Source organism: Halyomorpha halys, unplaced genomic scaffold (genome assembly GCF_000696795.3).
Source record: "Halyomorpha halys isolate HHAL.00 unplaced genomic scaffold, Hhal_1.1 Scaffold597.1, whole genome shotgun sequence".
In the NCBI taxonomy this organism is placed as follows: Eukaryota; Metazoa; Arthropoda; class Insecta; order Hemiptera; family Pentatomidae; genus Halyomorpha; species Halyomorpha halys.
The window spans coordinates 193,666-208,835 of NW_027112846.1; the positions used below are offsets into that span (position 1 = coordinate 193,666).

The window sequence follows — 15,170 nt, forward strand, 5'->3', positions numbered from 1 at the left end:
TATATATATATAACTTATTTTTAGGAGCATTATAATTAATTGTAAAATAAATCATTCGAAAGGTTAATTGATTTTATTTGTAGGTATTTCAAATTCATTACCGATACCACTTATTTATATAGTAAGTTGAGACTGTTATTAAATCGGTGTGGGAATGGGGATTGTCCGTACTTGATAACATTGGACAGAGATAATCAGAAATATGACATTTTTAGTCTCAAATAAACTTTATTCTACCAACTGAAGCCATTAAATATGAGGTCAGTGGTCCTTATTTACTATTTTATTGAATTGAATGGGTTTAATACATATTTATAAAGTTAGAATTAAACATAATTTTAATGTAGATAAAGTTCAAAAAATTTTGTTGAAGCTAGTAAATCTAAGAAATCGAATGCTCAATGAAATGCATTATCAAGGTGAACATTAAATTAAAAAAGGGTTCAGTGTACTAAAAATATCATACTAGCCTGATAATTGCCTATTCAGTGACTAAGTAGTTTAATTGGGCAATTAAGGATAAGCAAATTAAGTGAAGATGAAATAAAAAAAAAACTTGCAATAATAATTGTCAATTCCTAAAATGGAGAATTAAGTATGAGAAGATAGCTACAGAGATGATTGAGATGATACTTTACAATTAAACAGAATGAGGATGGAATTAAAACATTCACCATTTATAATGTTGAATGTTGGACCACATAATTAAAGATCTTCACAGGAGAAGAAGAAGGATCAATGTTCAAGATAAATACTTTTTAGCTACTTGAGGAAATCTTTTTTTCTTTTAATTTTCTTCAAATGCATTATATTTTGGTCCTAAAAAGTAGCAATGTATTTCCATTAGATGATGGAAGGCAAGACAAACTGTTTCTAGAATGGCAAATAAGAAAATATTTCAACTTGAATTCAGCAGATCAGATTGTAGAAGGGAGTCCTGGAGATATTTTTATGAGGTCAATAGCTGGGAAGGGTACCCTATGTAAGCCAAAACTGAGAGTCACACAACTGCAGATCTGAAACTAAAAAAGAGAGGATTTAAAAATAGGCGAGCAGAGAGGATGATTTAGAAAAATATATCAATTGATAAATTGAAATATAATTTAGTTAATGAGTAAAATAAAATTGTACCACATTCTGCAGAAAGAAACCAAACCATGCAGTTACTGAATTGAAATATGAATTATAAATAAATTTCTCATAAAAATATATTAAATTTGTAGACTGTGGACAGAGGTTTGGGTCTTTTCTGTAGAATAATATTCATTTAAGAAGTGATACTTAAAGAACAATAATATAAATTGGAATCATGCTTTGCAAATTTTGAGTGTTGGTTCTTTTCTGTAGAATGTGGTTTAATGAAGTCAATAGGAGGAAACTCATATTTTATGCAAGGCAAAAAAAAAAAAAAAAAATATTTTTTTCAAATTTAAAATTTGAATCATCTTTTTATCCTGTATCATATATTCTTCAGTATACATTGTAGAAGATATATAATAATCAGTTACCAATACTTGAAAAGTAGAAGGAATAATAAACTCTAGTTCTTAGCATATACATGTAAATATCAATTATTTCTTAATTTGTATGTTGAATTTCTATGTCTTCTCGTTAATTTTTCACAATGTGATATGTTAATCAATTTGTTGTTATATTCACTTCATAACATGTGAAAGAAGAGAGTCCAAACTAATTCTAATGCTAATTAATTACATAAAATTAGATTCTGCAAAATAACTCATGTGAGATGAAAGACTTTAGTAGAAGTGTCTGATTCTTGACCATATGGTATTCTTCAGAGAAGTAATAGTAATAGGCATGATCCACAGTTTTATGTCCTTATGGATGTCAATAACTTATTTCTGAAGTATTTTGAATCATTTTCCAAACTGCATTATCATCCTGACATACTATTCTGATTTTGTACCTCAAAAATATTTATTGTGTCAAGCCAAGGTAATTTAATCTAGGTTTTATTTAATGTTTAGCTTTAAAGAATAAATTAATTTATTGAATAAGTCATTTTGACACAATAATAGTAGTTGTAACAGTTGCAACTTAAAAAAAAAATTATCATGAACATTTTTGATATTTTTATTTCATTTTTTTGGCATTTGGTATTTGTCTGGCTTAATGAATTTGATTTAAAAAAAATCTTAAATAGGCTCAGTAATTCATACTATTACTTTCTAAAACATACAATACATTGAAATTTCTAATACTGAAATAATTTTACCCGCTCCAAAGTAAAATCTTATGGTAAAAACTCAGCTTAAAAATTCAGTACTTCCATAGATGTGGATTTTGGTTGAGCACCTAAACTTTAAACATCATTGACACTGGTGCGTCATAATATTATAAGAACATGGATAAGGACTTACATCAAGTTTTTCATTTTAAAAACAATCATGATTAGGAATCAAAAACTATTTACATAAACATTGTGAGAGAATACCTTGAATACTACTTCAGTAGTACTAGAGCGGTAGTAATTTGTTTAACACTTCTTAATGTTCATCAATTGTTTTATGTTTTTTTAAAATACATTTCTTTCTATTTAAATATATTATATTATATAAGAAAAGGTCTATTATGATAGCTACAATATAATGAATATAGATTACTTTTATATACTATCACATATTATAAATAAATAGAACTAAAAAAAAGGTTTAGTGACTAATCAACATATAGAGTCAAATAATAATAATCATAATGATTTTTAATTAATAATGATTTAATTATTTCTTATTATAATTTATTTTATAAAATTAATAAATACTTATCCATTTTTCAAATTAGGTAATGTAAACAACAAAAATTTTGAATAAATCTTTAACATAATTTTTTTTCTGTTTCAGGGCTCTTAGGTACTCAAAATTATCTGGCTTCTCATCCTAAGGATTTTTAATTTGAATATCTCGAAATCTTTGTTACAGTGATAATGCTGTAAATTTATAAATTTGAATTTGAATTTTTTACATTGTACATAATAGTGTGACATGTAACTCACTACTTACTATTACTGTTAAGATTCTCTAGATGTTGGGAAAAGTTGCCTTAATAAATGACTGTGTTTAAAATATATTAAAACTATCAGTATTAAATTTAATATATTACAAATATTAAATAATCTTATTCCACTGATGTTTGTTATATAGATTTTATTTTTATAAATTTGGATATTATTGTGTCATGTCCTTCTTATTAATTAAGTGTAACCTTTAATATTTAGAAAAAAAAAATAATAAGGCATTGTGACTTAAAATATAATAAACATTATTAACATAATTTTACAATAAAATTGAATTTGTAATCATAATATCCATTATATTTTATAATATTAAATTTTTATTATAAGTTTATAAATTGCACCAGTTTAAAGAATATATGCTACTTTTTAAAGTAAGTTTAAGTCTAATGTTTTTTGGAAATATTAAATAAAAGAAGTTTTTCTTTACCAACTTTGAGTTATTTTTTAACTGATCAGAACATAAGAGTTGATACTATTACTTTACAGCTGCTATGTTACTATGCTCATTATAACCTAAAAAGGCATCTAAAATCTTATTATTTTAATCCTTTTTGTTGATTTCTTAACATTGAAAGTAATATGCCTTATTGTTTTACCTACCTGAAATGAATATTTCTGAAAATAAAGTAATTCCTATAACCAATGCAATGGTATGTATAACTGAACAAGCAACAATTAAATTAAGCTAAATTCATCAGAACTGCCTAGCAATTACACTTGCAAACAGATATATGTATATGATTTCAACAGAATAAAAATAAGCAGGAAGATTTTTAATAATAATTTACAAATAAAATGCTGATATAATTATATGAATTAAAAATGATAAATAGATAACATGGTTGAAACAGATGTTCTATTATATGGTGCCCCCTCGATTACAATCAGGTCAAGATATATTGAACACTTTGAGTAATCCCAAATATAATGTTTTCTAAAAAATCCTTAAAGTTCTCAGAAGTAAACTGAACTGTGTGATAAAAACTGCAATAAGACCCAATTTCAATAACAACAATAATATAAACGGTTATCTGGTCTTAGATAGCTTTTTGTTTTATCTAGATTTTATTTATCTATGAGTAATTCAATACTTTAACTGGCTTCAATCAAATAAAAAAAACAATAGAACACTATAGATCTAAACAACAGATTTTGGTCATTTAGGAAATTAAAATATCAGATTATAGACTGATATTTAATAAGCTCTGATAAGAGGATTCACTCAAGTTTGCTTAATTTCTGACATTTATTTTCCAATTCCTGTATGTATGTATATATCAGATTAGATCTATTAATAAATTTACCTTTAAATTATACTTCAGCAACAACATATATTAATTTGACCAAAATAGTTTTTGCCCACCATGGCACTTTAACCGAAATGATGGTAGATCTAATGATAATTTTTTATCTTATTTATAAAAAAGTATATATTAGACCCTCTGCCACCATTTTTAGGCAATGATAAATTCCATATTAAGTGTAATAGATACATTACTGAATATTCTATCATCTAATACTAAAGAAAACCATATTAATTTTCCCTAATACCATACTGAGCTTCTACAACTATTGTTTCAAACTATTTCAAGTTTCTAAATTTACAAAAGATCATAAACAATTAACAAACTATGTTTAGCATTTTGCAAATTTATGATAAACCCTAGACATTAATTTAAACAAACAACTACCAAAAAAATTAGGATTAGGTTAAATAACAATAATAGTCAATCAATAGTAAAATATACCAAAATAAAAAGTGAGAATAATGTATTGAAAATGTTCTTTCTTAATTTTTTAAAGAGTATCAAGAAACAATTACACATTAAAAAGTACATAGTAGTAGTAATAATATTGAATAAAAACTTCATTAATAAAGTTTGTCATAAAAAAAGGAGAAATTTAGAAAAAAAAATGAAATTAAAGAAGCATTAATTTTTATAAATTAATAAAATAAAATTATGTACATATGTGAGATCTAGCTTAGTGCTACCTTTCTAAAAAAAGTAATAATAAACTTAGATCATGAAATTGGGTGATCACAAAGTGCAAAAGATTATTTCTGATGACAATGAACTTAGTAGCCCTCAATTATTACAAATATCAGCTGAGTTAGTCACATGGGTAAACAATTAAAGAAATCAATAAAACAATTCTACAATTAGGATTAAAGAAATAATGTGGATTTGCCAAGAATAAAAACAAGCTACATAATTTTAACAAATGATGAATAAAATGGCAAAGAAAAGTTCTGCACTGTATAATAAACTTACAAGTTTCCAAAAAAAAAAAAAAAAAAAGGAGGGATTTTAAAATAAATGTATAAACTGAATGAAGAATTAATTCATCAAAGCAAAGTTTCAGGTTGTGATTCACGCTAACTCTTAAACGAAAACAAAACTTGGACCTTGTTAATGCTATAATTAATTTATTTGCCTATATAGTGGTAAAATAAAATAAATCATCATATTTGGTTAAGATCACAGTACTAATCAATTGTTTATTAGGGTTTAGCCCTCAACCTGTTCACTTAGTCACATAAATTATCCACCACAAGCCCCTGACCTACATTTACATTAAAAACCTAAATCCAACTGACACAAGTTTTATCCTTTCTTCTCTTCCTCTTTTCCTACCCTTCCTACAGATTTCTGGCATAAAAGGTGCGGATTAGTCTGGTACATCCAACCCCCTTGGTCTAAATCTATCTTAGTATCTCCTCCAGTATGCCAGTCTGGTCCAGCCATCATTGTCTCATCACGAATCTTACTAATTGGCTTACATCCCTCAAAGACATCCTGATATTCAGGGTATATTTGTTACCTCCCAAATTTCTTCCTCCTAACCCATTGTCAAATCCCTGGAAGACCTTTTATCAGATCGTAGGTCAGTTCTTCTTTTCTAACATTCAAACTTGAAAATTCAAAGTTCCTTAGGCCTCCGTTCATTGATTACTGAGAGTTAACTGGGACAAATTTAGATGTTATTTAAAAAATTAACAAGTCATAATAATTCTACTTAATACAAACATGACATTCACATAGCCATAGAAAACCCTCCAGCATCAATAAGAATTAGTATAAAAGACAGTTTAACTAGTAAAATTAATTGCACTAAACACATTAACTTGCCACAGCATTTTCATATTTCATTAAAAGAAAAAGGTAGATCAAGATTAAAATGGTGTAGGACTAAATATCCAATAGATAAACTTTTTACATAAAATAGACTAACAAATTAAAAGCACAGATTAGAAAATTCAAAATTAACTTTACTTAATTTTCTTAGATTATAATCACATAATCCCGGGGGATTAAAATGGGATTTTAAACATCCCACACCACTATCCAGCAATGTCATCATGTAGTCTCTTCTTCATTGGAGCATGGAATGTAGTGCTTGGAAGTCTTTCCAGATGTAGAAGAGGCTTTTGATTGAGTATGGCATCCGGGACTAGTTTGAAAACTCCACCTACTTAATGATTTTTTAATACTTTCTCATTATCTGTTCCTATCTCACTTACAGATTATTGCAAGTGAATCACAATGGTGTAATATCTTTGGTATCAACCTCTACACAGTCTAAAATCCTCTACAGCTGATATGGAAACAGACCTTAACACTGGCCTCACCACGTCTGCTGATCACCAACGTGTGATCTCAGGGAATTGTGCCCCATTAATGCCATATCAAACTCTCTAATCCCATATCACAGCCATTGATAAATGGTGTCAAAACTGAAGGATTAAAATAAACCTCAACAAATCCTGTCAAATCACCAATACCCTTTGTTGTGAACCAATGACCTGCCCTACAGTATCCTTTAATAATATTCTATTTGTCCATGTTAAACAGATCCACTACCTAAGACTAAATCTAGAAAAAATTACTAACTTTTTTATCCTTTCCGAATCTTTAAGTCAGCAAACTGCTTGTTGAATCCAATTGTTACAACACCTAATTCACAAATGGTCCAAGCTTCCAATTAATTACAAAAGACTGCTTTTTATGACTGTAATAAGGGGGATTTGAACTTAAGGAGTTGAGCACTGTGGCTCCACTAAAACATCAAATTCATCTTGTATCCAATCCTTATAATCCAGAATTCTTAGTAAAATCCTCAATGCTCATTTTATCTGAAATAAAATCAATGCTTCTCAAATAAACTCCCTAACTACCAAAAACCACTAACCTTTCTAATCTTACTTCCTCTTATAATTCTGAAAAATCCTCAGGGTGCCAGAAAAGAAGCTGGCCTCAAGATCTTATAATGTAGAAATGTTATTGGAGTGTTACCAATTGGTAATTTCTATACAATTCTTTCTTGCCATTATACCTTCATCACAATTACTTGTTGTATTTTTAGTTTGAATATAGTTGTAAATTATAAAAAAAAAATTATTCAGTTCAAAACTTTTAATATCAGAACTACAGAGAAGTTTGAGTTCCACTTTAATGCTCCCTTCCCTAAAAAAGTTAATAAACATATTTCATGAAATTTGGTGTTGTCAAGTCATTAAAGATTACTTCTTATTTTATTTATATTTTGATTTCTTATTTGAGACTGATCGTATTTATAAATTAAACTTAATTGGATACATATTGCCTCAATACTCTTCATTTATTTATTTTACATCCCCAATGTTTCGGCCACCTAGACGATTATCAAGGATAAACTAAAGTTTCAATTTCACAGTCTCACAGTAATTCGTCCTTGATATCAACATAGAGTTCCTCCATGAAGCTTGGTATAGTTCCACGAACTCCGAACCAGAGGCCTCTCACGTAGAAGTCTCTTTCCCCGAAGCTATCACGGAACTTTTCCTTAAAAAAAGGGATACATTTATTATAAATTTCCCGCTTTTCTCTATCTATTTTATTTGCCTGGTTAAGGTCATTACTTTCATATCTCACTGTAAGATCCAGAATGAATGTCGACTTACCTGTTTTGGGGAAAGCGACAACATCGGCATATCGCGTGAATCCCTCCGAATCTAGGCAGTAGACCTCATCGAAGCAGGCAAAATCCCTTTCTCTAAGGAGCTTCATCAATTCATGCTTTACCCTGTAGTGCCAGCGTGTTACGAGGAGGGAGTTGTAGAGGGCATTTTCCCTGTACATATGTTGGTGTTTCAGACTCTCTGTTGCATTTGCAACAGAGGGACCCAACTTCTCAGACCTGTCTGCTGACACCTGGGACTCCACGCATGGGTGTATAATTGATGTTTAGTTTCAGGGCATTGGACCATTCAGAACCCGTAAGAATTTGCTTGTCATATATAAATTTATTTGCTTTTGGGATCTCCTTGAAGTAGCGCATTCCAATGCCCTGTCACCTGCAATTGGCCCATTCCTCAAACGCATTTTCACGTAGCGATTACCGTAGAGCCCTCACATTCCAATGTCCCTGATCAACGCCCAATCTATCATTGTTGACTCTAAGAGGAGAGCCAAAATCACGTTTTTAATATTCGGCGACATAAACCTCGCTTCAAGTGAGCTCACGATATGGTTATAGCCAACATTGTCAAAAGCACCTACAACGTCGAAAAACACCACCGCACATTCGCCTTTCTTGTTTTGTGCATCTTTTAGAATGGGATTAATGATTATCGCGTTGACATGCGTCCCTGGAAGGCCCTTTATAAAACCCCTCTGATTTCTATGGAAGGTGACCTGTTTTCGTAGTTCATGGTCCAGAACCTTCTCTATGATTCAGCGCACGATCGAATATATTGTGATAGGCCTCCAGGAGGATATGTTATTAATATCACCTTTGACTTTATATATCAATGTTGCGCGCCCCTGTCGAAGTTGTTCTGATACATAGGCCACCATCGGCATTATCTCCGTGATAATCCTTATGATTTGGGGAATTTAAAATAAATCAATAAGTGGTATTGAAACTGCATGGATCTAATTTATGATAGTTGATTATTTCTTTTGATAATGTACTTAGTATAAAATATAAGTATGTAAGTATAAAGTATAATTTTTTTTTTAATATCTTTATTGAAATTTACAACTGTATATTATATAATACATTCAGTAAATTTAATTAAGTTACAGGCGTGTAGAGAAACTACTCATTATTAGTACTCTAATAAAATTTAAACCTAAAAGTCAGCAGAAAAAGGTTACTTGAATGAATAGGAAATTATATTCCTCTAGTAGATAAACAGTGGTAGATGGTAATAGGCATAATTGAATGTGTTTCTGGGTATAGCTTAATAAAAGAGATTTTTTATTTGTTAAATTGTGTTTCTTTTTTTTTTTTTTTTTAATTCATTCCTTAAGCCCATTGATATGCTATCCATTTCAAATTGGATATATTGTTTGTTATATAAAGCATTGTGAAAATGGAAGTCAAAAGATTTTTGCAATATTGATAGAAGACATATACATACATATAATAATTTGTTACGGATCTTCTGCCAGAAAGAGTAGGGTGAACAGTAAACTAGATTTATGAAAAATATGGGAAACATTTTTCTTACTATTTACAATTAATTTTAGTATGAATTTAATAATTGGAATCAATAAAAATTGAGACCAAAATACAATTTGAATTAAAATAATAATAAGTCTGACCTGAGTGTGTGGAAGGTTATAAATAGTTGATTTAGAGTAGTTTTAATTTAAAATTAAAGTTTTAAAAATTAATGAAGTTTTAAAAAAATAGGTAACTAGACATAAGCTTATTAATAGTTAATTGATTTTTCGTAGGTTGATTTTGACTTGAATTTGATGACCTGGGCAAAATAGCCTGTAAAACATTTTTTTAAATTTTGATGAGAGGTGTGAATTTATATTTAAGGTATGGTATATTATTAATAATAATGTTGTTTTTAAAATTGTCACAAATGAATACATAATAAGCTGTTAAATGTTTATATTGTCCTTGAGGATGGCCGAAATGGTCGAAACGTTGGACTATTGATATAATAAAGAATGTTGAGACTTAATAAGGATACTTTTTGATTTATTTATTAGTAAACTAGATGTTATAATACCTCAACTGCCTTTTAATCCTAATAATGAATCATTATAGTAAAAAATAAGTACCAAGTTTCAGTAAAAAATCACCAACATTTTAATTGCTACACGATTTTTATTCGAATTCAGTTCTACTGCGAAGAGAAAACAATCTGGGAATGTTTCAAAACGATTTTAGAAACAAAATTAAAAAAATATTAAATCAAAATATATTTAGGCAATTAAAAAATAAAATTATACAAATATGGTTGACAGATTCAATGGGCGTACCCAAGATCAAAACTAGGGGGGGGGAGCCATAGTCAATCAGGTTGTGACATTTCAGCACGAAAAACGTGAATGAAACCAAAATTTTAAGAACATTATATATAATTGTCGCATTGCTTTATTAGTTATTATAATTAGTATTTACTAGAAAAAATTTTTTTTTTATTAAATTAATAATTTTTTTCACTCTTGGGGGGGGGGCAGCTGTCCCCCTCTCGGTCTGCCCATGGTACCATAACTGATTAATAGTATTTAACAGGTTAAACCTGATACTAATAAATGATTTGAGGTGTGGGTTCATGATGAAATTTTATGACAGCTCTCTCTCAAAATTACTGGTTTTTGAAAATAAACTAAAAAATATGGTACATATATACAAGTAAATTGCTGAATATTAAATAAATCAAAAGTTATCCTTATTAAGTCCAACGTTTCGGCCTCAAGGACAATCTAAAATATAAATTCACGCCTCACATCAAAATTTAAAAAAATGTTTTACATGATATTTTGCCCAGTTCATCAAATTCAAGTCAAAATCACCCTATTTTTTTAGAACTTCATTAATTTTTGAAAATTTAATTTTAGATTAAAATTACACTATCCACTATTAGATAAACAAACTTATCTAACGTTTGTAAGGTATCCTTAACTTTTGATTTATTTAATAAATACCAGTCTCAAGAACTTGAATAAATTACATAAAATAATTTGCTGAATATTGTTTTCCAATTATCTCAGCAATTACTTCATATTATGGATAAGATATTTTATAATGCCGGAATCAGGTATAATGAAACGTTATAACGACCATACGGCTGACTACCACATAGTTTATAACTTCCATATTAACTGAATATTGTTAGCTACTCGACAATTTTATTTATTTTTCTTAATTAAAGGGAAAACTTGTCTTGCCTAAAACGAGAAAATATCGCGTTGTCTTAAACATCGGTTGGGATTGCAGTAGAGAAAATCTGGTTATATGAAGTTCTATCAAGAATCGAAAGAGGAATGGGGAAATGTGGCCACCAGGAAAGAAAAACTGTCACGAATTCAGGATAGACTTCTGTAGCGTGAAATAGCCGTTTGACTTCCACCTCATTTCGTGTTTAATACAAGCTTTAACATGATTGATTATGGTGGTGGTTGATTAATTTTTGTCAGAGTTTTTTTTTTGACAATTACAAAACCTTTTTCCTAAAACTTTGAAGTACGTCATTTGTGGTTTTTCTTAAATAGGAAGAAAAAAAAATCTGTTTAGTACTACCTAGTCATTTTATTGATGGGAAGATCAAATAAGTGATTAAAATAGGATTTTTTTTTCAGTTTCATTAAAATATTTTTAAGCCTCCTTGCTTCCCTGATTTCTGTATTAACAAAAATTTTTATTTCGAAGGTTAAGAAAATAGTTATAAAACAATCAGATCAATAAATAATTAAAGTTGATATATGGAATTTATTTAAAGGTGAATGTAAATTCGTTAAATTCAAAGGCAAATAATTACACCAATTTTAATTAATAAATAAAATGCTACATTTCGGCTAACACGCCTGAACACAGCGTGTTATGGATGTCACGACTTAGAAATCCTGGTACAAACTCATTGACTCAAACGTCCAAGGTAGAGGAGGTTATAATTCTTCTTCTTTTACTGGCCCAACAGACTCATGAAGAACCTGGTCAACGGCCGCCAACCATCTTTCTCTATCTTCTGTAAGGGTAACTGGGAACCTAAGTTGTCACAGATCCCGCCTCACAGCATCCCTCCATCGGCCCTTCGGCCTACCACGTTGCCGCACACCATCCGGAACGTAACTGTACAGTTTATGAGCCACTCTTTCTCACAGTTCACTCGCTCATCCTCATCACATGGCAAAGCTATTTAAACCTCTGTATCCTTATGTACGAGGTGATGCTACATTCCTTGCAAAGCTCAAACAGTTCACCATTTTTCCTTCTACGCCAATTACTACTATCGCATACGGACCCTAAGATTCTCCTTAGAATTACTCTTTCAAACCTGTCTAGCAGGTTAATGCTTTTATTGCTCAGGGTCCATGTTTCTCCGTCGTATGCTACGACTGGCCTTATCAACGTTTTGAACAGTGTGAACTTGGTGGTACGGCTAACAAGTTTGCTTTTGATTAGCCTTACAATGGAGAAATAGGCTCTGTTTCCAGCAGAAATTTTTGCTTTTAACTTCTTTTTCTTCATCCTGGTTCTCATTGATAAAAGAGCCAAGGTAAAAAAGCTTCTTACCATTTCGAAATTATAGGGGCCCATTACAAAGCGATTCTGCCTCTGGTCCAGTGGCTTCTTACCCAACAGCATAATCTTGATTTTTTTCCTCATTAATATGTGGGCCCACCTTTTTTGCTTCGACATCCATCGCTTCGAAAGCAATCCTAATGTTCTGCAAGGATCTACCGATGATATCTGCATATACCAGAACTTGGGTCATCTTTGTAAATGCTATTCCTTCCTGTTGGAGGTTATTAATAGTGTTAAATAATATTGACAGGACAAAATATTAGGCTTAGGAGTTTGATTTAAAGGGCCGTGGATTAACCCTTATGCTGGATCTATATATTTGCCACTTGCCACAAATCCAAGATTTGTACAAATGCTTGATAAACGAATGAAGAAACAAACTTTGGTATTCGCACGCTTGCTTTGTTTTTTGGATTTTTACTCTAATGAAAGGAAACGTTAATATTAGCGATGGAGGTTGTGGATGATAAAAATTCATATAAATAGTACTACATAGTTTATGGACTCAACCTTCGTTCTTGTGGTTTTATCACAAATTTTTGAATATATAATGTCTTCATAAATATATATTAAATCAAAAATAAACTGCTAAAGTTAACAAAGTTTAAATGTATTTACACCAAATCGTTACGGTTTTTTAATATAAAATCTTTAACTAGAGTTAATTATGGAATCAAAAGGTTGGAGAAATTTTGTAATTAATATTTTTTTTTATTTAAGTTTAAAGTTTAATTAATTAAACACGGAGAGCACAAAATTCTTGAAAACAAACACAGGGAGTATAGCTGACCTTTCGATTTGTAACCAAAAACCGACACCCGACTTGTACCAGCCAATCCAAATTTCCCATCCACAGGTTCGTGCATGTGCGAATTTGCCATAGTTTAGCAAAGATGTGAAATCACTTTTACAAGTCCGTATGAGGTTGATTTTGATTTTTCGTAATTTCGAAGTAAAATTTTCATCAAAATTGAAACAATTGAAATCAGAGAAGTAGTTAACGCCTGGAAATATTTTGATGAAACTGAAATTACGTTTGAAAATTTCTCATCCTAACAATAATAATAACAATTATTAATGAATAAGAATTTATCTGAAAAAAATAATAACGTAATGACTAATTATTCTGTAGTGTAACAATTACAACTTCCTCAATATTATTATTTTATTAGTCCCTTATGAATCACTATGTTAGTTGATACATATATCTTCTTGGTTAATTAATTGGATCTGTTTACTAATATATATTCTTTTTTATTAGTTCATAACTCATTACTAAGTTACTTAATATATATTTTTAAAATTCAAATTTGACTTACTTACTATTTTTGATTTATAGTTTACTTCAGTTTGTTCACCTAGAAGTCTATTACAGGATTTTAGTTAGGGAGAAGAGTGTTCATCCAAGGATTTGGGTATAAGAAATCCCCGTCCGGATAAATCTATAATATAATATTCTTCATGGCAATATATAATATTTTATAAAATAATATAAAAATAGGTTTATATAATTTTTGTTTATAAACTACTAACTTCAAGGCATTTTCGAATGATTTTAATTGGATGATCATTAAATTGAAATCATGTATTTTATTCTTCTTTATTTCATGAAATTCACAACTGTAGTGAATATAAAAATACAAGAGGTTAATATGATTAAGATTTAATAACATGAATGGTCTGTAAAGAAGCTACTCATGGGTAATACTCCAATATTTCTACATTAGAAAGCCTCAAGCACATCTTATTTTCAAGCTACCTCTGACCTTTATCAGGAGAAGAAGAGGAAGAAAGGACAGAAACTTGTTAGAATAGAAACAGAATTTAGGTTGTTAGGGAGTTTATTATGGAAGGATTGATATCTGGTTCTGGCTAGATCGGTTATATATGGAACATTAAGGCCTTTATGAATGATTTTATTTGGAACAAAGTATGGAGCATTGAGGATTTTACGAAGAATTTTGGATTGTAAGGATTGAATACGAGAGGAATTCGAAGGTTTAGTGGAGCCCCAAAGCTCAACTCCATATGTCCAGATTGGCCTTATTACAGTCATGTAGATCAGTATTTTGTAATGTGTTGGAAGTTTAGACCGTTTTGTTTTTTATTATTTAATTGGTTAACATGGATGAATAAATTACAATAGCTATCTGTTGCCCAAGAGAGCGCGGTAGCCACGGGGTAAAGCGCGTGGCTACTAACTCTAAGGACCCTAGTTCAAATCCGGCTGGGCAGATGCAGCAGCAGAGCGTGATTCTGACCAAATCACCTCCTTGCACAACCTTCGGTCTAGTACAACCTTCATGGGTTGTAGCGGTACAGATTTAAATTTAATCAGTTGATCAGTTATAAACTTTAAAATGATTTGTCAACTTTGCTAAACACACAAAAGTATCAATTGAATAAAGATATAAAACTATTTTATAACACCTGGTCTTTATAATCATTAGAAATGTTCAAAACAAAAAAAAAAATCCTATGAATTCATAGTCGTCTCTATTCTTAACAATTCCACTAGACTGTAGGTCTTTGGGGCCAAAAAACTTTTACGAAATGCAATATTCATCCGTGGGATTCAGTGAATATTTTTCAAAGAGATCGG

The 15,170-nt window shown here is 30.0% G+C and overlaps 1 protein-coding gene across 2 annotated transcripts in view; it reads left to right on the forward strand.

Annotated features, from left to right (window-relative positions):
• Positions 1–3,223, forward strand: part of LOC106684646 (uncharacterized) — a gene marked incomplete at its 5' end in the record, with an annotated part of 28,460 nt that extends 25,237 nt beyond the window's left edge. The window contains 2 exon segments of one of the 2 annotated variants that reach the window (XM_067050575.1): positions 84–260; positions 2,862–3,223. In XM_067050575.1, coding sequence (XP_066906676.1) covers positions 84–225 — 142 coding nt within the window. 2 annotated transcript variants of the gene reach the window in all.
• Positions 3,224–15,170: the final 11,947 nt, after the last annotated feature.